Genomic DNA, 23,706 nt, shown 5'->3' with positions numbered 1-23,706 from the left:
GTCCAGGGTTGTACACACAAATACATGCAGGGGTTACACAAGCATCAGTATAAACTCCCATTGATTACTATGGTTGGCTTTATGTGGCACCTGTGTATCCCGGGTGCAGAAATTCATTAGCAAATTATGTCATATGGCCTCAAATGTCCTCATATGTCCGTGTGCGAAAGGCCTTAGAAAGTATCTCACCAAAACGGCTGAATATGCCTAAATTTTTACTTTTTATCTTAGTACAGACACCAACAGCATACAGAACACATCCACTGTTGCCATACAGCATAGAATTTATTTTTACTTTTTTAGAAAATTACGGCAACTGCAGATTAAAATGGAAAGGCAATCTTTAATAGCATTTAAGTGTCATTAAACCCCCATCAATAAAAACTATCAATAAGTGCTGTATTACATGCTGTTCATACTCACTATAAGATTAGTCACTATGGGATTTGTTTTTTGTTTTCTGCAAAAAACCTGGTTGATAATGCTGTTGTGTCCCCCTCCTGTCCATGTCCCCGCTGCAGTTGGGGATTTTGCAGAGTCGTGTTGGCAGTTAGTGCACATTCTCCTCCCTATCACATCTAAACAGCTCATGTGATTATAAATTCACATGTGGGTGTATACAGAGTGGTAAATGACAGCCCACTCCCTCCCTCCTCCATTCCCACTAACCAGCTAAACACAATGGGGGTGGGATATTACGTCTACGATTGATGGAGGCTTCACCTCTCTGTTATTCTAAGACACAGGCTGGAAGGGTATGACACAGCCTGTGACTGGCAGAAATCCACCCACACCATGTTAACACCAAAAAATAATGATTTAATGTCAAACATAATATTAATATATATATATATATATATATATATATATATATATATATATATATATATATATATATATATATATATATATATTTGTATGACAATTTAAAATAGTTTAATAATTTATATGATTTCTTTTTGCTATGCATCCCAAAGGCTGTTTTGATTTTTTTTTTTTTTTTTGAAACGTGACCAGCAGCAGAGGACTAGAAGCTCCTCCTGATTAGGTTTCCCTGAAGACAGTCTGGAAAAGATCTGGGTCATGTGACAGCTGTATACCGATTAGGAAAAAGGTACAGTAAAACCTTGATTTGAGAGCATTTTGCAAGACAAGCAAAATTTTTTAAAAATTTTGACTTGATATACAAGCAATGTCTGGATATACAAGTAGCGTCATATCACTACTGAGTATAAGAGAGAAGAGAGGCGCCTCTAAGTGTAGCAATATGGTTACATTTAATGAAGGTACAACATTTAGCAACTCACAGGGTTGATGATTAAAAGAGGCACATCTAAGTATGCAGGCATCCGGGGTAAAGCTGTCCACATAGACCATCCCCCGCACCGGCATCAACGTCATCTCTTCCACGCTGTGCTCCATGAGCGGTTCAAGCCTCACTTTCAGTTCGCTATACTGCAGGGAAGTCTTCCCGGCCACGATTGCAGACTGATGGCGGTGAGGGGGATGGTCTATGTGGACAGCTTTACCCGGATGCCTGCATACTTAGATGTGCCTCTTTTAATCATCAACCATGTGAGTTGCTAAATGTTGTACCTTCATTAAATGTAACCATATTGCTACACTTAGAGGCGCCTCTCTTCTCTTTTATACCCTGGAGCTCCTGCTAGATTTTGCTTCTAATCCCCTTGTAGAGGCTTCCATTTGTGGGTGGATTTTTTATGGACTATAAACTGAAGGACTTATGAATAAATGGTTGTGGAATGAATCATCTGAGCTTCTATTATATCTTATGGGGAAATTCGCTTTGATATACAAGTGCTTTGGATTACAAGCATGTTTCCGAAATGAATTACAGGCGATACTTGAAAAATTAGAATATTGTGCAAAAGGCCTTTTTTTTTCACTAATGCAACTTAAAAGGGGAAACTAATATATGAGATACTCAGTACATGCAAAGCAAGATAGTTCAGTCCGTGATTTGTCATAATTGTGATGATTATGGTTTGGCCCAAATCCACAATCACAAAAAATGCAGAAGAGCTGAAGGCCGCTATTGAAGCATCCTGGTCTTCCATAACACCTCAGCAGTGCCACAGGCTTATAACTTCCATTCCACGCAGCATTGAGGCAGTAATTGCTGCAAAAGGGGCCCAAACCAAGTACTGAGTACATATGCATGCTTATACTTTTCATAGGTGCGATATTGTTCTATGTACAATCCTTGTTTTATTGATTGCATGTAATATTCTAAATTTTCTGAGATTGTGGATTTGAGCTGTAAGCCATAATCATCACAATTATGACAAATCACGGCTTGAACTATCTTGCTTTGCATGTAATGAGTCTATCTCATATATTAGTTTCACCTTTTAAATTGCATTGGTGAAATAAATGAACTTTTGCACGATATTCTAATTTTTCAAGTATCACCTGTATGCTCGCAATCCAAGGTTTTACTGCACTTAGATTTTTTTTTTTTTTTAATTAAAATAATTACAGTAACATCATCTGTTTACAGAAATAGAAGGGATAATGTAAATTAAACAGTGTGTGTTTAGTATCACTTTAAATATGAAAAAAAGGTTTATGTAGCAATTTTACAATCTATGTTTAAAAGTACAGTTTTCCTTGAGGACCCATTCAAACTTCCCACAATGAATGGCAACCAACCTCCTCTGTATGCCATGTGTTGCTGGGCTATTCTTTATGATTGGAAACCCAAGGCACTGTACAATAGAGTACAACGCATGACACACCAAAGTGCACCATAATGCACACATCACAAAAAGTCATGCGTGTCTTTTTAATCTGTGGTGGTGTGTTGGTAGCCCCCCCATAGTCTTAGTTGTCAGCCCACTCATATTTGCACAAGTTGACATTTCTCAGCGATTTTCTTCTGCCTTTTTTATTTTTATTTTTTTAAACTCTCCCCTTTTTCATCTCACTTGTCTGAGCTCTAGGTAGAGAACGGCTTTGACCATCCTTATTGAGCAGAGCTGCAACTGTCTCGTGACTTCAGTAATGGAAAACTCTGCAGGAAGCCTTGAGTGACTGGCAGCAGACATATTTTTTAAAATTCAGAGCACTGGAGGACTTCTATTTTCTCTCCAGATCACCATGTGAGTTTCCAGCAATGCATGTTACAGTATATTTAATGAAGTATTTTCCTGTCTGTCTGTCTCCAACAATTTAACCTAGAAAGCAGTGATTTTACCTACGTAAACCAAGCCACAGATAACTCTTAAAAATGAATAATTCAGCCAACAAAAGGCACTGATGTCATTACAGATACAAATGTTAGCTCAATTACAATCATCAGATGTTCCTGTGCTGTATTGTTATCTGGTGACAGTTACAAATATGGTTATACGTGCTGTCAATCACATGCCGAACAATCCTAAAATGGCTTGGCATTGTCTCGTAATGATTCTTTATCCACTTACAGCTGGGTGAGTGCGTAGTCAGATTCTTCACAGCAATCAAGACGCACTATGCTAGTCCCTTAAGCACACATTCTGGGTCTAAAAAAGCACATAATTAGTTGCATTGCGATTCTGCTCCCACCAGGCGGTTCAGGGAGATCATTCTATAGCCATAAATGACTGAACGGGGTGCACTACATGTAGCCCTGGGCAGAAAAAAAACCCCTAACCCTTCAAAATTGCTGTCTAATGGGGTAATTTAATCCGAAGCGGTAACAACGAAGTGAAATTATTCACTGTCCACAATATCTAGAATGACAAATCCTATTTAACATTTAACTCCAGTATTTATAAAACGTCACTAGGTTAGCACTTTACAGGGTGCAAAGAACCATTCATATTAACCACTTAAGGACTGGGCCTATTTTTCAGGCTCGGTGTTTACAAGTTAAAATCTTTTTTTTTTTTGCTAGAAAATTACTTATAACCCCCAAACATTACATATATTTTTTTTCAGACACCCCCAAGAATAAAATGGCGGTCGTTGCAATACTTTCTGTCACACAGTATTTGCGCAGTGGTCTTACAAGTACACTTTTTTTTGGAAAAAATACACTTTAAATTAAAAAAAAATAAGACAACAGTAAAGTTAGCCCAATTTTTTTTTTTATACTGTGAAAGATAATGTTAAGCCGAGTAAATTGATACCCAACACGTCACGCTTCAAAATTGCACCCGCTCGTGGAATAGCTACAAATTTTTGCCCTTAAAAATCTCCATAGGTGACGTTCAAAAACTTCTACAGGTTACCAGTTTTGAGTTACAGAGGAGGTCTAGGGCTAGAATTATTTCTCTGGCTCCAATGATCGCGGCGATACCTCACATGTGTGGTTTGAACACCGTTTTCATATGCGGGCGCGACTTACGTATGCATTCATTTCTGCGTGCGAGCTCGGCGGGACGGTGCGTTTTAATTTTTCATTTTTTCCTATTTTACTTTTTATGTTGACACTGTCCTTTAAAAAAAAAAAAAAATGTTGTTGCGGTCACTTTTATTTCTATTACAAGGAACGTAAACATCCCTTGTAATAGAAAAAAAGCATGACAGGACCTCTTAAATGTTAAGTCTGGGGTCAAAAAGACCTCAGATCTCATATTTACACTAAAATGCAATAAAAAATGCTATGGAGCGGGGGCCATCTTTCCCTCACTCGGCATCTAGGCAGTGAGAGGAGACGAACCGATTCATGGCTGTGACCACTTTCACCTGAAAGAGGACCGCCGGCGTTTGCCCGACTCCCATCCGACTCCCATCCGACTCTGTATAGAAGTCAATACAAGCCGCTCCGAAGTCATCCCAAAGTAGTAAAGGAACCTTTTTCTAAGTCGGACCGACTTGAGTCTCTCCTATTAGAACGGTTCCATTGTACTGCTTGGAGCATGACTTGTCAGGCTGACAAGTTGCCTGACAGGTCGCCCCTGTGTGAACCGGCACTTAGACCGAAAAGCAAACATTATGTTGCAGATGTGACAGCTGCATTCAATTAATTTTTTTACAGAGATAAGACAAACCATGGAGTAGCTGGAGTTTGGCTTCAAATTGTTAGTGTATTAGATCTGCTAGTAGAGCAATCACTTTCCTCTCATCCCCCTAGACTGACGATGCTGCTGTCCAAAGGTGCCCCCCCCGTGGCCCTTCATCTATCATGGGGCACTCTAATACATGAGGATGAGGCGTGTTACTGGCCAAATCACCAGGTTAGGAAAAAGGCCTAAAAAAAAATATTAAAAAAAAACAGAAAAATCGAAGTTTCTGTTACAAAACTTTGTAAATAAGTTTTCTCCTTCACTGACGGGCACTGATTGGGCTGCACTGACAGGCACTGATAAGGCGGCACCAATGAGGTGGCACTGATAGGCAGCACTGATGGCCATTGATAGGTGGCACTGATATGCAGCACTGATGGGTACACACAGGCGGCACGGATAGGCACTGATAGGTGGCATGGATGGGCACTGATAGGTGGCACGGATGTACACTAATTGATGGTACAGATGGATGCCAATTAGTGCCAAACAATACTAACTGCCAATCAGTGATGCCCATTGTGGGCACTGATTGGCATCCCTGGTGGTGACATCCCTGGTGGTCCTAGCCGATCGGCTCTCCTCTACTCCCGTCTGACAGACACGAGTGAGGAAAAGCCGATAAACAGCTCTTCCTGTTTACACTGTGATCAGCCGTGATTGGACAGACTGACACACTGCAACAACGATTGCCGCAATGCGCGCAGCGGCTTGATATCCTGGCGATGTCATATGACGTCCGGTCAGGATATTGAAACCACTTTGCCGCCATCATTTTGCTACATGAAGGGCGGCAAGTGGTTAAAAAGGGTTCTGTGCGACTTTGGGTCCAGTTCAGGTGTGATTTCAGGTAAAAATGTGCACTCAAATCGCACCTGAACCGGTAAACAGAACTGCACCAGACTGCTGCAGTAAAACTGTGGCTGCATGTTTGTGAACCCAACCTAAAGGATAAGTTCACCTTTGGGAACATCTTACATTCATTTTTTTAGGATGGAACAGGTAACATGTTCCTGCTTCTGCAGCCTCTCCCTGATCCCCCTTCTAACTGACAGCGGGCCTTCGTCCCCACACCCGCTGTCACAATATGAAAAGAAAGCAGCTGTGTGATTAAATGAACTACAAGTACCCAGAGCCTTTGCTACTGACGACTTGTAGTTCTCAGTGAACTACCAGGCCGCTGGTAAGCGCTCTAGATAGTCCACTGATTCTTGTTGTCATTCAGTAACAGCCTGCCCATACGAGGTACGAGCAGACAGCTTACACAGACAGTCTGCAGGGGTCTGAGATCTGCGGAGGTCAGTCTCATGCCTCTACATTCTTTCATTCATTGGGGGCTATTCGGGAGAAAGCGGATTAAGCAACAGTATGTTTTTACACTGTGGGAGAAAACATTTTACTGCTACAGGGCAGCAGCTTTGCGCCAGATCACGTATATATATATATATATATATATATATATATATATATATATATATATATATATATATATATATATATATATATACGTGAATCCCGCACTTCCGCCTGCAGGGGGCGGGAAAACAATCTGCGGGTGTCGGTAACTCGATATCCTCCCACACCAGTCTATCCTTGGTAAACACCACAGAACGGGGATCTGCCTGAGTACACAGGCAGATCCCCGTTCTGACAGTGGAGAAGGGATGGATTCTGTGTTCCTGCAAAGCAGGGACTAAAATCCATCTCTTCCCCTAGTAAAAGCAGCAAACATAGTAAACACAAACACTGGCTAGGCACACATTTAATCCTTTAATCGCCCTAGATGTTTAACCCCTTCCCAGCCAGTGTCATTAGTACAGTGACAGGTCATTTTTTATCACTGATCATTGTGTTAGTGTCACTGGTTCCCACAAAGTGTGTCAGTGTCCAACTGTCCGCCGCAATATTGCAGTCCCACTATAAGTCACAGATCACCACCATTACTAGTATAAAATTAAATAAAAATTCCAGTATATATCCCATAGTTTGTAGACGCTATAACGTCTGCGCAAACCAATCAATATACGCTTATTGGATTTTTTTTTTTTTTACCAAAATCATGTAGCAGAATTCATATTGGTCTAAATTTATGTAGAGATTTGTTTTTTTTTTCAATGTTTTTATTGGATTTGTTATATAGCAGAAAGTAAAAAATATTGCTTTATTTTTTTTTTTCAAAATTGTCTTTTTTTTTTTTTTGCGCAATAAACAAAAAAACACAGAGGTGATCAAATACCAACAAAAGAAAACTATTTGTGGGGGGAAAAATTTCTAATTTTATTTGGGTACAGCATTGCATGACCGCGCAACTGTCAGGTAAACTAATGCAGTGGCCTGGTCATGAAAGGGGTAAATCTTCCGGTGGTCAGGTGGTTAAACAGTGTGTGTTAGTGTCACTGTGATTTCATAAATTATTGCACTTCATGCAAAAAGTTGAAAAAAAAATTCTAAAGATACATTTTATTTTTGGAAACGAGAACCTCTGGTAAGAAGAGCAATCAGACTATTTCTCGAAGGAAGTCCATCTTTTACCTGTAATGCGCTTTTATAAGATGTTCCATGATAATAAGGTCAGACTTAGTAACATAATTGCATGAACGGCGGACAGATGTCCGGCAATAACAAGCACCTAGAGACCATCAAATTCTACACACATCTCACGTGCTGCTGCTGCATTTAACACTGTAGCAGCTATTTTGTGAAATTTCAGGGGCTGGATTTTGGCGAGTCAGCGATCTTTTTCCTTTTGTCTTTCCCCCTGAGGCTGTGATTTGGAACAAATGGCCAGTCATAACCCTGGTACACATCTGGATCCCTAATTAAATTCATGGCACATTTACTTTAAGTGATGTAAGTACGGAGCCAAAACCTGGAAGGACAAGGAGAAAGACCCAAGTGAAGAGGGATGATGTCTAGGAATAAAACGCAGGCCGGCTTTGAGAAAATAGAAAAGCAATCTATCAAAGCTAAAGAACTTGTAGAGTAGGGTTGGACAAATGGCAAGAGCCATAAAGCGGTAAACTAATGCCATACACTCCCCTGGATGGACGGAAAGGCAAAGATTGCTGCAAGCATCCCCCCATGTGGGGACGATTGGTGGACAGTAAGGCAACGATCGCCGCAAGCACACCAATGACCCTTACCCGGGCATTAGAAGGACAAGGCAGCGGCGTTCTTCTCCAGGCTGAACAGGAAGTGTGTCCTGAGACACGATTGGCCAGTGTGTCCTAAGACTCCCTGGCCAATCGGGTCTCAGGAGCTACTTCCTGATTGGACAGGGGGAGAATCAGGAAGACAATAGTGAACATTAATTTTGCTATTGCCACACAAGTGGGTGGGCTTAGGGCACAGTGCTCTGCATCCCAAGCCAATAAGAGCCTCAGGCTCTAATCATGTGCCTCAAAAAAATATAAAACAAAAAAAAAAACATCCAGATACCTGCATGTAGATTAGGGGTGGGGCACATGGATTAGGGGGCAGCACCCCTGTGCCCGTACGGATGGGCTGCCACTAGCCAAACGGCAAGTAGCCAGATAGCAAGGATAGGGTTGAATTGTAAGTCTGTTAACTTGCTGCAGATTTTCAGTGGCAAGTTGTATACTTGCAGAGCACTTGAAGTTCTAGTTGCCACTTTTCCAATTTGTAGCAAATTTGCGTGGCAAGTCTCTAGCAAGAGCAAAGTTGCAGTGGTGGGTCTACAGCAAGAGCTCTGCAAGTATACAGCATGAAAATTCAGCCACAGTGCCCCCTGTGGTGGGATGACTATTGCACAACATAACTGAACAAGAACTTGCAGCAGACTTGCAGAATGTTGGCAAAGACAGTTGACCTGGAGTAATGCAATACGGACTTGCTGCAATTATGCAACAAACTTGTGAAGCATGGCAAGTCTAGCAATAGCTTAGCAAGTCATTTTCAGGCTGGGTTCACACTTGTGTGAACACCCATGCCATCAGATTCCAGTGCAGACCAAAAAAAAAGGGTCCTGAACCATTTTGGTCCGAATGCGATGCGAATTCAGTATGGCTGAATTTGCATCGAACAGACATCGCATGTGATCTGTACAGTAATACGGTGTGAATGACATGCGATGTCTGTATTTGCACCAGTGTAAATTCAGCCTCAAACTTGCAGCACAATTGCTTGCTATCTGGGTAGCCAAAAACAACTTACATACACAGTGCCCTTTACAAAAAGAATTTCCAGAGTTGAACTATTTCTTAAAGTGCTAAATGCCTTTAGTGATTTCTGAGCCTTTAACCTGGAATAAGCATGCAACAAGTAAAGTCACAACTTGTGATTCTGCATACTTACGCCTGATTAGTGAAGAACTCAAGCCACTGGATCTGCAAGGCTGTCAAGGGCAGTCTGTGCATGCTCAGTGGTTAAATCTCTGCTAAAGATCTCACCCCCACCCCTTGATGTACCCCCTGCGCACAAAAAAAACCCCCCAAAAAAACCCCATGTATCATTTTTATAGGTTTGGTTCAGTAAAAATCATGATGAGTGGTCGTCCTCCAGCAGTGGACAGGTCCTAAATGTTGTAGAGAGAGTGGTTCTACATGGCACCACTCTCTGCATCTATCACATGCAAGTCTGGAGGGAGTGGCATGATATTGCACTTCTGGGGGCAGGTCCCTGATCCAGAAAGTCCAAAGCCAATACTGATGGCTAGTTCTCCTCCCCTCCACTTGCCTTTTTTGGGCAAAGCTTTAACAGTACATCCCCTCTTTTAATAAACCTGTTGAACTCGTACAGACAAAGCACCAAAACCCTTTAAAATGAAGGCTGAAAAACAAGGGTCCCAGTAACGATACTGAATGGGGGCCCACTGACATTATGTTAGACCTGTGAAAGCAGTGTTGCCTTTTGTTCCCCCACATATAAAAGATGGAAGGTTTGATTTTAACCCAAGACATTATAGTTAAAATGATCCTTTAAATCAAACAGGAAAAGCTTCTCAAGCTGTGTGAGCTGTCATTTGGTGGCATGCCAGTGTGTGTCCCCTCTCACCTCAACGGGGAATCTTCTGCCATTGATGCTGTGTTCAGAGCCTGCCGATGCATTACTATGACCCCAGTGGAATTCTACTTTCTCTGCCTTAAACCTGCCCGGCAGCCCAGCACCGCTGATGAAATAATCATCTTTCAGCAGAATAGCAACTGTGCAAGAGAGAGAGAGAGAGAAAAATAGAAAATGTCAGCAATGAGCCAAACTGCACAAAACAATTTGTAATATCTGCACAAGACAATCACAACTTTTATCACACACTCATAGTAATACTACATTTTTATGCAAAGAAAACCCTTAAAAGACTAAGCACCATTTAAATGTGGTCACATAACACAATCTCACTTGCACACAGATCAAGCATAGACCACCTTTTTCTGGGCTTCAGTATCACTCAACCCACTTCCTGTGAGCCTGGGTGCCACAGCTCCACCCTCATCCTGTTGCTTTGAACTGGACTGATGCTATAGTGATTACATTACAAGTAACTTTTAAAAGAAAAAGTACAGTGTATTATTCAGTGAGCATGCTAAGATAACAGGGAGTGCTTTGTTTTCAGTCAGTCATTTGACTTGCATTGGGAGGACATGCAGAAACACAACCTTTGTGTAGAACTGCGAAGCAAAAAGTAGAGCCTGCACACATTGAGAGCAAATATGGTTGCCCCCATGTACATACTTTAAAGGAAAAATGAGGCAAAGGCTCTTTTGGCCCTACTTCTCCTGTGGGTCACTCCTGTGACCCATATTCAGCCGACAGCAGGCTAAAGTCCGCTGTTGGCTGACGTCCCTTAGCTGATCCAGGCTGAGTGACTTTAATGTCGGGATCCACCCAGATGCCTGACTGGCAGCTGGCTCAGCCTATCAGCACACTATTGAGAGCCTAAGCCAGCCCCTCCCGCCCCCACCACAGTCCAGTGCTTCAGTGAACATTGAAGGTGCAGAGAGACAGTGATTGTCAATCCAAGAACTGAGTGATCAGAGGTATTTGATTGCTCAGTTCTCGGTCGTAGGGGTGGTGGAAAAGAAAAAGAATGGGAATGGGTATGTCCTATAGAATAGGCTCCCCACTTTTTTCAGTCCTTCATACCTCCAGATCAGACTTGCATTGTGAAAAGAAGCAGAAAAGCACTAACTATAGAAGCAGAACCTGTGTATATATTGAGCCAGTATGAGTTCCCTAATGCACATAAACATTACACAGCCAACACATGTTGATAAGATTTACATCAAGGTACCATTGTTGATTTCTTATGAAATAGCTTGTTGCCTGGCATTATACTGGCCCACTGGCTTACATACTGTTTGAACTTAAACCAGTATGCAGGATCAGGAAAGTCAGAGTAATAAACCGCCATCTGAGCGTGGCTCAAGTTATTTAAAAGGTTAATCATGACAGCCGGACAACTAGCGTTTTTTTTTTAACAGCGGTCAGTAATGGTGACCTCCTTGACAAGTTTATTTCAAGGCCAAGTTCACCTTTTTTATAAATTCCAGCTCCCCTATGTACCAATATACCATTAATGTACCTATGTTGCAGAAAAAAAAAAGCCTTCTTTGATTTTTAGAACAAGGCCTTACCTTGGCCCCTGGTATGTTCATAGAAAGGTTCATGACTACCTGGTATGTAGATTTAGGGATGTAAAAACCAGTAAGACACAGAAAGCAGTTTACCAGCTGGCCTCATTAGCGCGCACACACACCCTGCACCCATCAACTATGTTTGCATGGCATTCCTCCAGGCGTGCATTTGCCTGACTTGTCAATGTAGACAGCCACAGCTGCTATGTTTGCACAGCATCCCCAGCGTCTCTCCAGACAGGCCCGCATGCTAAACAAATGACTGGATGAATAATAGGCTGTACTGTAACTCCTAATACTGTTTATAGAGATGCTGATACCCCCAAGAGGGCCATGAGCCATTCGTCTGTTGACTCTCACATAAGGTTCTGTACTGCAGTCCAGACAACAGGGTGGTTCTAGCCACCAGGTGAAGCAATGACACTTGAGTAAGTGCCATTGCCTCGCCTGGAGGCCAGAACCACCCTGAGTCATGCACCAGCAAACAATCTATTAGGGGACTGGGACAGGCAAGAGAGGCTGTTGAGCTGAGGAAGAGGAAGGTCCCTCAAAATGCATCCTGTGACCTTGGACTCCAGGTGGACATGCATCGGCCATTGACACCGGAAACGAGGAAGCCGCTGCACTATACGTGTTTACTGGAACGTCAGAGCCATTTCCCCATTAACAGCCAAGGGCACAGAGATCCCAACTTTGTGCCTGTAGCAGCTCATCATGGATATCCTTGGATCGATATCCAGCTGCACTCTTTAAGGACTGTGCCTCCACCACAGGCTTACACTCTCCCGTGGACTCCCATATACACAAGTGTGGTTTTTATACTTTTGTGAGTATTCATTTTTAACTTTTTTCTATGTAAATAAACTTTCTTGGAACTTACTACACCAAAGTGGACGCATTGTCTCCCTCCTTTTAACTCTCTTTGTTTTATGAGAAGCTCTTGGGGCTGAAGGTTCAATAGATCCAAAGTGGGCAGTCAATGGCACTAGCTTATGAACAAGCCAGAACCCAGGCATGGATTACAGTGCCTCCAGTACAGTTTAGTCTGATGTTCCAATAGTTTCAATGACTAGATTATTCTCCACTGATACTCAATTTGTCACTCCCTTCTGTTCAGTATTTTGTCTCTAAGGAATACTGAAAAAATGACAATTTTCTATGTTAGACCATTTTTTTTTGGCTCACTGATATCAGCCAGTAGTTCTACATTCAACAGAAAAGTGGTTTTGGATTTCTCTTTTATAAACCTGTGACTGTTACAAGGATATATTGCACAAAGGCCCTTTACTACTGATTGAGGTGGAGACACGGAAGGATTCATGATCAGAAAGAAAGAAGTGTTGATTTTTTTTTTTTTTTGAGCTCCAAGTATAATATTTGTACTATTTTGAACTAGGCACAGGCAGTCTCCTAAAATACGAACACAATAAGGACTGTAGGTTTGTTTGTAAGTGGAATTTGTGTGTAAGTCGGAACACTGCTTGTAAGTGTAACTCTAGCCTGTACAGGGATGTGGGATGTTCTGGGCGCTTCTGGGGCTCTTCTGGCCATGCAGTACAAATAGTACTGCAGTGTGGGATGTGGCAAGACAGCTGCTCAGAGGTATCTAGGACCAGCGTGGAGCACAAGCGGCCGGCATTGAGGCTGTTCGGAAGTAGGGGTCGTTCGTAACTCGGGGACTGTTTGTACTTAAGTGCTTAATAGCTGTATTGATCTCATTCATTTTCTTTTTCTCAGTGGCTGGAGTGCAAGGTATCGCTATATCAGAGGATGGAGTGCAAAGAGATGGATTCTGATCAATAGTGCAGAGATGGAAGGACATATATCTCTGCATGAACTTATTCACTTTTCAGTGGATCAATGATATTTTTATATCATTTTGAATTAAGTTTTAGGACTCAGACAAGCTTTACAAAGGGCTTGTTTATAAGACTAACTAAAGACCAGACTGCAGCTCTGTGTTGATATGGAACTTCAAGCTGAACGGTGCTCAAAAAGTTAAGTATCATTCATTCTCTCCCTCCCACCCAGCTTATAACAGAGTTACAGGTTTTTTGGGGGAGGGGTGGAGACAAGTACCATTTTTTATCCGTATTCGCTCCAACTTCCTAAATTCTTGCCTAGGCAAGCATGACGCTCTCCCCACCCACAGCCGCCTGGAACATGTCACCCATCCCAGTATACAGCCAGATGTGACTCATTAGCAAGTCACAGCTGGCTCCCAAATTCAAGACGGTGGCAATGGGGACTTGCAATAATGAGAAAATGGCTGCAGGAAAGCAGTGGAATCCTACAGTGTTTGTAGCTGCTGACTTAATTTTGAAGACTACGTGGTGAAGTTCCTCTTTAATAAAAGTTGTATTAAATGAGCAAAATGATCTGTTTTGCACAAATAAGTGCTATTCAGATCACCAAAACTTTATACGGTTCCAAGTGTGAGGTATATAGATCTGGTAAGTCCTGTATATCTTCAAAGGTGCTTCTACTCCTTAATACCTTTTGTTATCAGTAAATTGCTGTGTCCTCTCAATGCAGTGCTCTGTTATCTCAGAGCAGAGTAACAACCACACCCCTCAGCACAAGTGACCTTACACAGGCTGGGGGGGGGGGCGTCATATGCAGCACAGTGGTCCAAAGATCGACCTGGATATAAAAGATTGGGATGACATATGGGCCACAACCAAATCATCCTCTCAAAACATTATAGCACTCGATACAAGGTCCTAAAGAAGTGGTATCTGGTCCCGGTAAGGATCTCTAAATTTGTGCCTGGCTATCCCCCTGTGTGTTTCAGAGGTTGTGGCTAGGTGGGCACGCACACACACACACACACATCTGGTGGACATGCCCGGTTGTACAGCAATCTTCGCCATGGCTTCAACTTTGCTCAAGGTCCCTTTGGACCCTGATCTGTCCCTCCCGTTGCTGAACCCAGTTACCTTAGACTGTACTAGAGCTCGGCTTTGTCAGCTAAACAAACGATAGCTAGAGCCTGGAAATCCCCTAAACTATGTGTCCTGGAGGTTAAAAACAGAATCACTCAAGCCATGATCCATGGTAAAATCGAGGCCACTATTCAATATAGAATCACCCAACACCTTAAAATTTGGCAACCTTGGTGGAACAATTTCTACCTCCGGATTTTGACATATCCCTCTTAGAGCCTTGATTCCCCTCCTTCCCTCTCCACAATATAAGTAACGAGCCTGTATGGGACTCTCAACCTCTCCTCTTCTCGCAGCTCTTTCCCCTCTTTTTCTTCCTCTTTTTTCTTTTCTACCTACGTCCCCCTTTACCCCCTCCCCTTGCTCTCCTGAACACCATTGATAGTATGTTGCATTGGTATGTCTCCGCCTCCCCCTTTTTCTTTTCTGTGTTTTTTTTCCCACCTTTTTTGGTTGTTTACACCTACTTCATGATTACCAAAAGTTATTTCCCCTCCACGCTGTTTTTTTACTTTAGCGTGTACAAAGTTAAACTTCATTCAAAACACTGCACTGCAGCACCATTTTTCTGCATCCATCACACCATCATTATGGTGTGAAGCGAACGGGACACCTAGAAAACAATTGTTTTCTATGTTCCCTTGAGGTGATTGCTCATGTGCAGAAAAATGGCAGTCACGGCACATAATGTGGATGGGCTCTTAGGCCTGCTTCACGCAGGCTTCAGCCTGTATAAGAGCAGTTTGAACAGCAAGCTATGTTGAAGCTTTTAAAGTACCATTCCTTTCCAGTTTGTAAATGTTAAACATAGATCCTAATAGGAGTGCTGATTGCCACTTTAAGCAAGCTGCTAGCAGGCTTCAGCACTTCTTAAAGCTTATAGAAAGGCTGCTAGCAGCTTGCTTAAAGTGGAAGTCAATAGTCTAATTAGGATCTGTGTTCAACATTTACAAACTGGAGCTAAATGGTACTCTAAAAGCTTCCTCAAAGCTCTGCAAATGCTCTGTGCAGAAAATGCCTGTTTAAACCCTTTCAATGCTATGACGTGTGACCCCCAACATTGGTGAAAGAATGAGTTAAAGGGACAGTCTTCACTTCTATTGTAACACGGAGAAAACCCAAATTAAAGGTGTAGTAAAATATTTTCATTGTTTCCAGAGACGTGGCAAGATCTGTTGCATATCACATAACTTAAGATGCACAATGGGGATTTAATTGCATCATATAAATACTTGATCAGCTGTGAGTGATTAATCGTACCCGCCGAGGTCATCTTACTTGTTTTAAGATAAATAATTAAAGCGATCTCTGGAAAGATTTACCGTTTGAAATGTTCAGGCTAATAGTTTTACTGGGTTTCGCCTTCACGCTGAACCTACAATGTGTATCAAAGCCCTTGAGTGATCCACACATCATCCCAGGCCATTGTTTATAAGTAGTACCCCCTGGCTGCATTACATATTTAATAGAAGCCATAAAATCAAAGCAAATACATCATCTAGTTAAGCTGTATTACAAATCAATTACGTTTGTATACACTAATGCATACTTTTATACATGCTTGCTTCTGTCGCAAAAGGATGACATCTCCAGTGTGCTCACTATTCATACTTAATAAATTGATTTACCAGCTTTCAGTAAAACTTTATCCAAATCTGAGGAAAAGCTTCAAGGTTTGGATTGTTGTCTGTGACCCTGTTTAGGAGATTTGGGTTAAGTTCACATTTGTGTGATGAAGGAATGCATGCAAAATTGCACGTGTTCCCAAAGCGCACAGAAAACATGTGTGTGCCTTTTGCAGGCGCACAACAGTGCCATTAATTATTAATGGCTCCCCAACACACCTTGGTATCATGTGCGCAAAATTGTGCACCAAAACACTAGAGGTTGAGCTCAGGAGTGTTTGGACACACGGCAAATCCAACAGCCAATCATAGGCATTGGAGTCATTCCGCATCCCAATGCAAGGTAATGTGCTAATGTCCTTGTCAATGTTACTAGAACAGGGGCAGAAGGGGAAATGCTTCAGTGATAACTGTCAGGGGTTGAGTTACCACATACTCTGGTGAGATTTCCTCTTTCTTGTGCTAAAACCTTTAGCCCCGGTTCACACAGCGGCGGCACGACTTGCCTTCTGTATAGAAGTCTATGCAAGTCGCCCCAAGTCACCCCCGAAGTAATACAGGAACCTTTTTCTAAGTCGGAGCGACTTGCGTCGCTCCTATTAGAATGGTTCCATTGTACAGAACGGGAGGCGACTTGTCAGGCGGCTAGGTCACCTGACAAGTCGCCCCTGTGTGAACCGGCACTAAAAGAGAAGTATGGGTTTTATTTTTTTTTCAAGAATTACACTTACCTAGCCGGATGCTACATCTGTCCCCCGCTGGCTCTAACACTGCAAATTGCTCTGTTCTCGGAGCTCCCTGAGCAGACAGTCGGTGACTATCAGTCACCGGCTCTTTGCACTGCCCCCCCCCCAGTATGGAGCGGGAGCAGCCGATTTAGGCTCTCATCGGCTCACCGAGAGGCTGAGCTGCGTGCCGGTCTATGGTCGCGATCTTGCCTGAGCCTGGACCAGCTTTGTGACTTAAGCCTGCTGTCTGCTGAAAACAGGTCACAGAAGTGCAGAACAAACTGAAGTGAGGGGAATCTCCCCAATAGGGATACAGAAAGGAAAACAAAAAACGGGCAAAGATTCTGGATGGACTTCTACTTTAATGTGACCCTGTCAGGATAAAATACATTCCAAAGGAGGGTCTCAGCAATAGAAAAGTTCTTATATTCACCTCTCTTGTACCCAGTAGCCACAATCTTAAAGTGGAAGTAAACCCTCCTATCGTTTTCAGCCAAGGAAGCCGCCATCTTGGCCTCTGTTTAATCTACAACTGCCATGATGCTGCACATGTGATCAGTTATGACACCGGCCATTGGATGGTTTGACAGTTTGGTTGGGAGTACAACCAATGGGAGTCTTACATTTCCGGCACGTGCCAGAAAGGTAACTGTTTTATGGATGGGTTTACTTCCGTTTTAAGTGCAACAACACTTCTGGGGGGCTCAAATGCCTAGGCATGTCCCCCATTGCCTGCTGTGGATTTGTCCCCTGACTTCTATGCCACTATTGGTAAAAGCAGTGATGTAGGGGGTCTGAGGATGGAGCCACAGCATGGGGTGGGGGACAGGCCTAGGCACTTGTCACATAGCTATTTGCTTTAGAACACCAGAGCAGCATTTTCTTCAAGACAGTTAAAGTAGAATTAAAGACAAAACTTGTTTATTCATTTTGAATAGAGTAAGAGAGGTTTCCAACCCTTTAGGTTGTTTTTTTTTTTGGCCATCTGTGTCCCATTAGGCAGATTTCTCTTCATATCCTGTCCCATAGCCACAACAGAAAGTGAGAGGAAATCCCTCCAAATTAAGGTAATCTCTGGTTGTCAACATAACTAGTGTTCCCACTGGAAGATATCCCCTCTATTCCTGTTTAGGTGACAAAATTTGGTATCTTCTTTAATTTTCAATCTCAGTAATAATAGTAAAAAGGACACATAGTGAGGGTTAATCTACCTAAAGGGGCACAGGCAGCAATAAAAACCTGACAGGTGTTCTAATCCATCTCCACTCTATCCAGAACTAAATTCTTGGATATTCTTTACGTATTTTCAAGGTTCTTCAACCCAGTCCCAGCTCTAGCCAAAAAAAAAAAAAAAAAAGCGCCCTGGCTACTATATTCACCGATCTTGTGTGCTGTCCCCCGCAAACTCACGGATCAAGAGGGTGGCGCCACATCTCTTCTAGGCTGAAGGATATCCAGCCCCATTCAACACACTTCATTTGAGCCCAGGGTTTCAAGGCTTACCCCTTGCCATGGACTCACAGAAAAGTGCTGTCATTTCATGGCACCACTCCCTACAGCATTTATTATCCTCCCACAGGCAGAGGAAGAAAAGGGCTTCTGATGTCACTGGAGCTGACTGAAAAGACATGCAAAAGAGTATATAGGTTTTTTTTTTTTTTTTTTTCGTCGGGGGTTAGAAACGCTGGTCCTATGTATAGTTTGTAGTTCTATATGTAAATGGGGAAACCATACTTGCTCAATGCATGGTACAGGTTTTGCTTCTTGCTTTCCAGCATTAACACAATGGTTGTGCTTTACTGCTCCTTCTTTGGATGCAAGTCAGAGTTAGCTAAATCATTAAAAACCAATGCACTCCCTGTGTGGCCGATATTTTATCTCAACCGTTAAGAAGAGACACAGACTAATTGTATTGAGCTACTGAGTTCCCATCAGTAGCTTATCTTCAAATTTAATACAAGAACAAAAATATGGAAGCAAATGCTTGCAAAATGTGTCCATCATACCAGAAATGACTTCACAGTGAACGATGTAATGACTTGAAGTATGCTCTTACTGAAAACACACTATACTTTTATTTTAGTGCATTTTCTAACCACAACCTTTTATTAAAAAAAATAAAATAATAATATATATATTACACTGCAGTCTCTCTATACATGTATTCTAGTTAATGAAGGTAGCAACGTAGAGGGTGCAGTGATAAAGTCGGAAAGGGCACTAATAGAGCATTCTGCTGAGAGTAGTATACATGCATACCGTCAATCAGTCATTACAAGAATCTGTTCATTTACCTGTTTTCCCCGTGTTCTTCATCCAGGTCTTGTTAGAAGACTCATTCTCGAATCCCTCAAGGGTCAACTCCCGGTATTCATCCTTCATGCTGGCTGTGTAATCCACAATATCTATAGGGGACTGGTGTAAACCTCCACAATCTGGGCTGGCCATCACCCAGTGCTCTGGTCCGTATACCCCTGTAACTGAAAAAGAGAGGCACTTTAGAATGTCTGGAAACGTTACTTTGGAATGCATAGACAATGTATATGGTTTGTCTACAAATTCCTATAGCAACACGCAAAGATAGACCTTAACCACTGATTATCGTGGATCTTCAAGAATACACAAACAAGAGTAAATTCAAACCAGAAGATGTTCTCCAATCTTCAGTAAGGTTAGAACGTCATTTTGTTTTTTTTTATTATTGTTTACTGTGCCCTTAATAGGGAGCTCTGCCCTCACTTTGTTGCAGAGACACCAGGAATCTCAGAACTCTCCCAATAGCTAAATAGAAATTCAACATTTGACAGTTGTCACTAAGACCCTGACCCCCCCCCCCCTTCCAAATATCCAAATACAAATTGTTTTTTTTTTTTTCTGCATTTATTTTTTTGTTATTTTTCCCTCTGGCCCCACCCACCACCACCATTGTGTCCCTGGTCCTGTAGCCCCCTGGATACTTGCATTGCATCTCCCAGGAGACTGCAGGACCAAACACATAGAGCTGCCAGAGGGTCAGACAGACAGTGGGCCTGACATGTCAACGGCAGCTGTCTGAACCCGGACGAGGCAGAGAGTTGAAAAGATCCATTATAGCGGCGTGGGACATGAGCTATTGAATCAGAGTGGGGATTCTCTGTGCGGCTAGGTATGTGCTTTAAAAATAACAGACAAATTCAAATTAAGGACACAATAAACTCATGTCAGTGCATGTATGAGTGTAAAACTTATTACACAATTTTATTTAAAGAACCTTGAATTTTCAGCTTTTGGTTTTGAGTTTAGACCCTCAGTCAAAAAATTTTTTCTGTGAGCAATAAAACTTATGAATATATATATATATATATATATATATATATATATATATATATATATATATATATATATATATATATATATATACACACACATATATATACACACACACACACACACGTACATATCACATATACACTTTTTTTTTTTTCAAGCAATAAAACTTTCGAGGGGTCCTTGCTCTACTCAAGCAACAAGCAAGAACAAAACATTATTACACAAAAATTCTGCTTTGGGGTAATGCATGCGACTAATTTGCTTTACTACAGCCTGGTAATTTTTTTTTTTTTTTTTAAAGTCATCTTTATTGTAATTTTAAGGTGAGAACAAAACAATACAGAGCCTATTGGGCATACCCAGGCTCGTTTACTACAACTACAAAACTAGATAGAAGATGAAAAAAAAAAAAAAAACATAAACTACCTAAACCACAGTACGCTCGATCACCTGTGTAGAATATTCAAAGCAATTCTCCAATTCCACATATATCCTACAAAGCTTACTTTAGTTTCTTGTGAAATAAAGTGTACATTATAGATACATAATTGCATTCACCCCCTCCCCCTGACTATTGACCGAGCATCCCAGGGGTGTTATGAGATCGGAGATGCCACTTGGGTCATTCACGGTACTTAGTAGAACGTTACTAATCGTCCATCGAGTCTGCATTAGTGGACAGGGAATCCGTCCAAATATTCCACATTTTGTGGAATTTTTTGGCACATCCACGTGACAGGTAGGTAGCCTTGTATAGTGGTAGAGCCGCATTCACTAACCTCTTCCAAAAATGTAATGAGGGTGCGGATGAGGCCTTCCATCTGAGTACTATCGACTTACGGGCATAGTAAAGTAGTAATCCTAGCAGGGTTATAATTGTCCGGCGTGGGGCCAGGGGTTCCACAAGTCCCAGCAGACATACCTCTACAGACAGTGGTACAGGAACAGTGGTGACAGTCAAAATAAAATTGGTTACCTCACCCCAAAAAATTTTGATCTGAGGACAGCTCCAAAATATGTGAATGAAATCCGCTGAGGATGAGTTGCATCTTCAGCAGGAGGGAGGAATAGATGGATATATTTTGTGTAGATACACGGGTGTGTAATATACAGCCTGTTAATTTTGAACCTCAGTCTGATCACCAGCAAAAAAAAGAAAAAACAAATAACTGTGTATATTTATTTATTTTCACTGTAGCGCACCACAACCCACATCTTGCATATTGGTATCCTGTAGCACAGGTTCATGGTGTATGTGCATTGGGTGCCATTTAAAACGAATGGCAATGCACATACACCTCACTGGCATGCACCATGGCACTAGGTGTAAAGAGATCCTTTAATGATTTCATCAAATTTGTTTATCTAATCACATTTGTCAGAAATCTGAAAAAATGCTTTGCAACTTTACGGCTTTAGACTTCCTTGAAACATAGTCACAGCAGTACAAACCCTCTTGGAAGCAAAGCAAGCTGAAATTTGCCTTTAGGGTTACAAATGCAGCAGCCGACTTAAAAATATCCACTTATAAGATTACATTGTAATCTCTTGCCAACGTGGTGATGCAATATTTTCAGATTTCTACCTTGCTGGATGATGGCCAAAACGATGAATTGTTGAAAATACTTTACTGTTTGCAAACATAAAATAAATAGGGAACTCGTAATCCTGCCAAGTACACAGACGTTTTGGACACCACGCTTCAAAGAAAAGTCTACAACGATGTCTAAGAGTACGCTTGCGTCCTTAGGTTATTGAGCGGGAGAATAAAAGGGGGATTCATCCTGGAGAGAAGGGCAAAGAAGGGGCTTATAAGTAGCGGTGAGACGGTTTTTCAAACTGGGATGAAGGAGCTTAAAGTTCCTGTAATGTTTGGAATCCATGGGGGAAAAACACAGCATGATCATCTGGTTTAATGCCATGTCCTAAGTAAGCAGGTGAACTAGAAAGTGCGGGGAATGGGGCCAGTTTGATGAACTAAACAAGTCTTTTAAAAACGTACTTTGAAATCACTTGGCACAGACGTAATAAGTTTCAATGTCCTCTAAAGGGAAACTCCACTTTTAAAGAGTACATTACACCCACAGTGTGTAACAGATCACATGGTGCCAAACTTCCCCCTTCCTAGCTGCACATGCTTTCACCCCCTAGAGCCCTATGTGAGCTTCAAGACCCTCCATTTGAAGCGTAAACAACACTGCTGTGGGGTGAGGCACAATTAGGCAAACCTGTTGGCTTGCCATCTATGGCCAAAGCACATGGATTTGCTTTAAATTGATTTTTACTCTCTCAACCAACATTATCTATATTAGTGAACAGACAAGAAAGTATATTATATGCTCATAAGTTTACATATCCTGGCAGTATTTATGATTTCTTGGCCATTTTTCAAAGAATATGAATGATAACACAAAAACTTTTCTTTCACTCATGGTTAGTGTTTGGCTGAAGCCATTTATTATCAATTAACTGTGTTTACTCTTTTTAAATCATAATGGCAACAGAAACTGTCCAAATTACCTTGATCAAAAGTTTACATACTCCAGGTCTTAATACCGTATATTGACCCCTTTAACATAAATGACAGCTTGAAGTCATTTGTGGTATTTGTGGATGAGGCTCTTTATCTTTTCAGATAGTAAAGCTGCCCATTCCTCTTGGCAAAAAGCCCCCAGTTCCTGTAAATTCTTGGGCTGTTTTGCATGAACTGCATGTTTGAGATCTCCCCAGAGTGGCTCAATGATATTGAGGTCAGGAGACTGAGATGACCACTCCAGAACCTTCACTTTATTTTGTTGTAGCCAATGACAGGTCGACTTGGCCTTGTGTTTTGGATCATTGTCATGTTGGAATGTCCAAGTATGTCCCATGCACAGCTTCCTGGCTGATGAATGCAAATGTTCCTCCGGTATTATTTGATGATATACTGCATTTATCTTGCCAACAATTTTGACCAAATTTCCTGTGCCTTTGTAGCTCACACATCCCCAAAACATCAGCGATCCACCTCCGTATCTTTCATCATAGGCCTTGTTGACTCCTCTCCAAATGTAGCATTTATGGTTGTTGCCAAAAAGCTAACAATTTTCCTGGCAGTTATGGTTTAAAGCATAGTTGGTCTACCCGACCGTGGTTTGGTTTCAACAGAACCCCTCAGTTTCCACTTCTTGATTAGAGTTTGAACACTGCTGATTGGCTTTCTCAGTTCCTTGGATATCTTTTTATATCTCTTTCCTATTTTAATTCAACTACCTTTTCCTGCAGATCCTTTGACAATGCTTTTGCTTTCCCCATGACTCAGAATCCAGAAACGTCTGTGCAGCACTGGATGAAAGATGCAAGGGCCTGTCAGGAGTCCAGAAACACATTGATCTTTTATACACACACTAATTACAAGCACACAGATCACAGGTGAGGATGGTTACCTTTAATAGCCATTCAAACCCCTTTGTGTCAACTTGTGTGCATGTTATCAGGCCAAAATCACCAGGTTATGT

The 23,706-nt window shown here is 41.8% G+C and overlaps 1 protein-coding gene across 3 annotated transcripts in view; it reads right to left on the bottom strand.

Annotated features, from left to right (window-relative positions):
* The window catches only part of PTPRG (protein tyrosine phosphatase receptor type G), a 761,059-nt gene that overhangs the window by 400,499 nt on the left and 336,854 nt on the right, over window positions 1-23,706 (bottom strand). For 2 of the 3 annotated variants that reach the window (XM_073592151.1, XM_073592153.1), the window contains exons 3-4: window positions 19,195-19,380; window positions 10,026-10,174 (exon numbers count right to left, since the gene is read on the bottom strand). In XM_073592151.1, coding sequence (XP_073448252.1) covers window positions 10,026-10,174; window positions 19,195-19,380 — 335 coding nt within the window. The remainder of the gene's footprint in view (window positions 1-10,025; window positions 10,175-19,194; window positions 19,381-23,706) is intronic. The other variant, XM_073592152.1, reaches the window with a different exon arrangement.

This window comes from Aquarana catesbeiana, linkage group LG07 (assembly GCF_042186555.1).
Source record: "Aquarana catesbeiana isolate 2022-GZ linkage group LG07, ASM4218655v1, whole genome shotgun sequence".
Taxonomy (NCBI): Eukaryota; Metazoa; Chordata; class Amphibia; order Anura; family Ranidae; genus Aquarana; species Aquarana catesbeiana.
The sequence above is the reverse complement of the archived record's forward strand: the minus strand, read 5'-3'. Positions and strand labels throughout refer to the sequence as shown.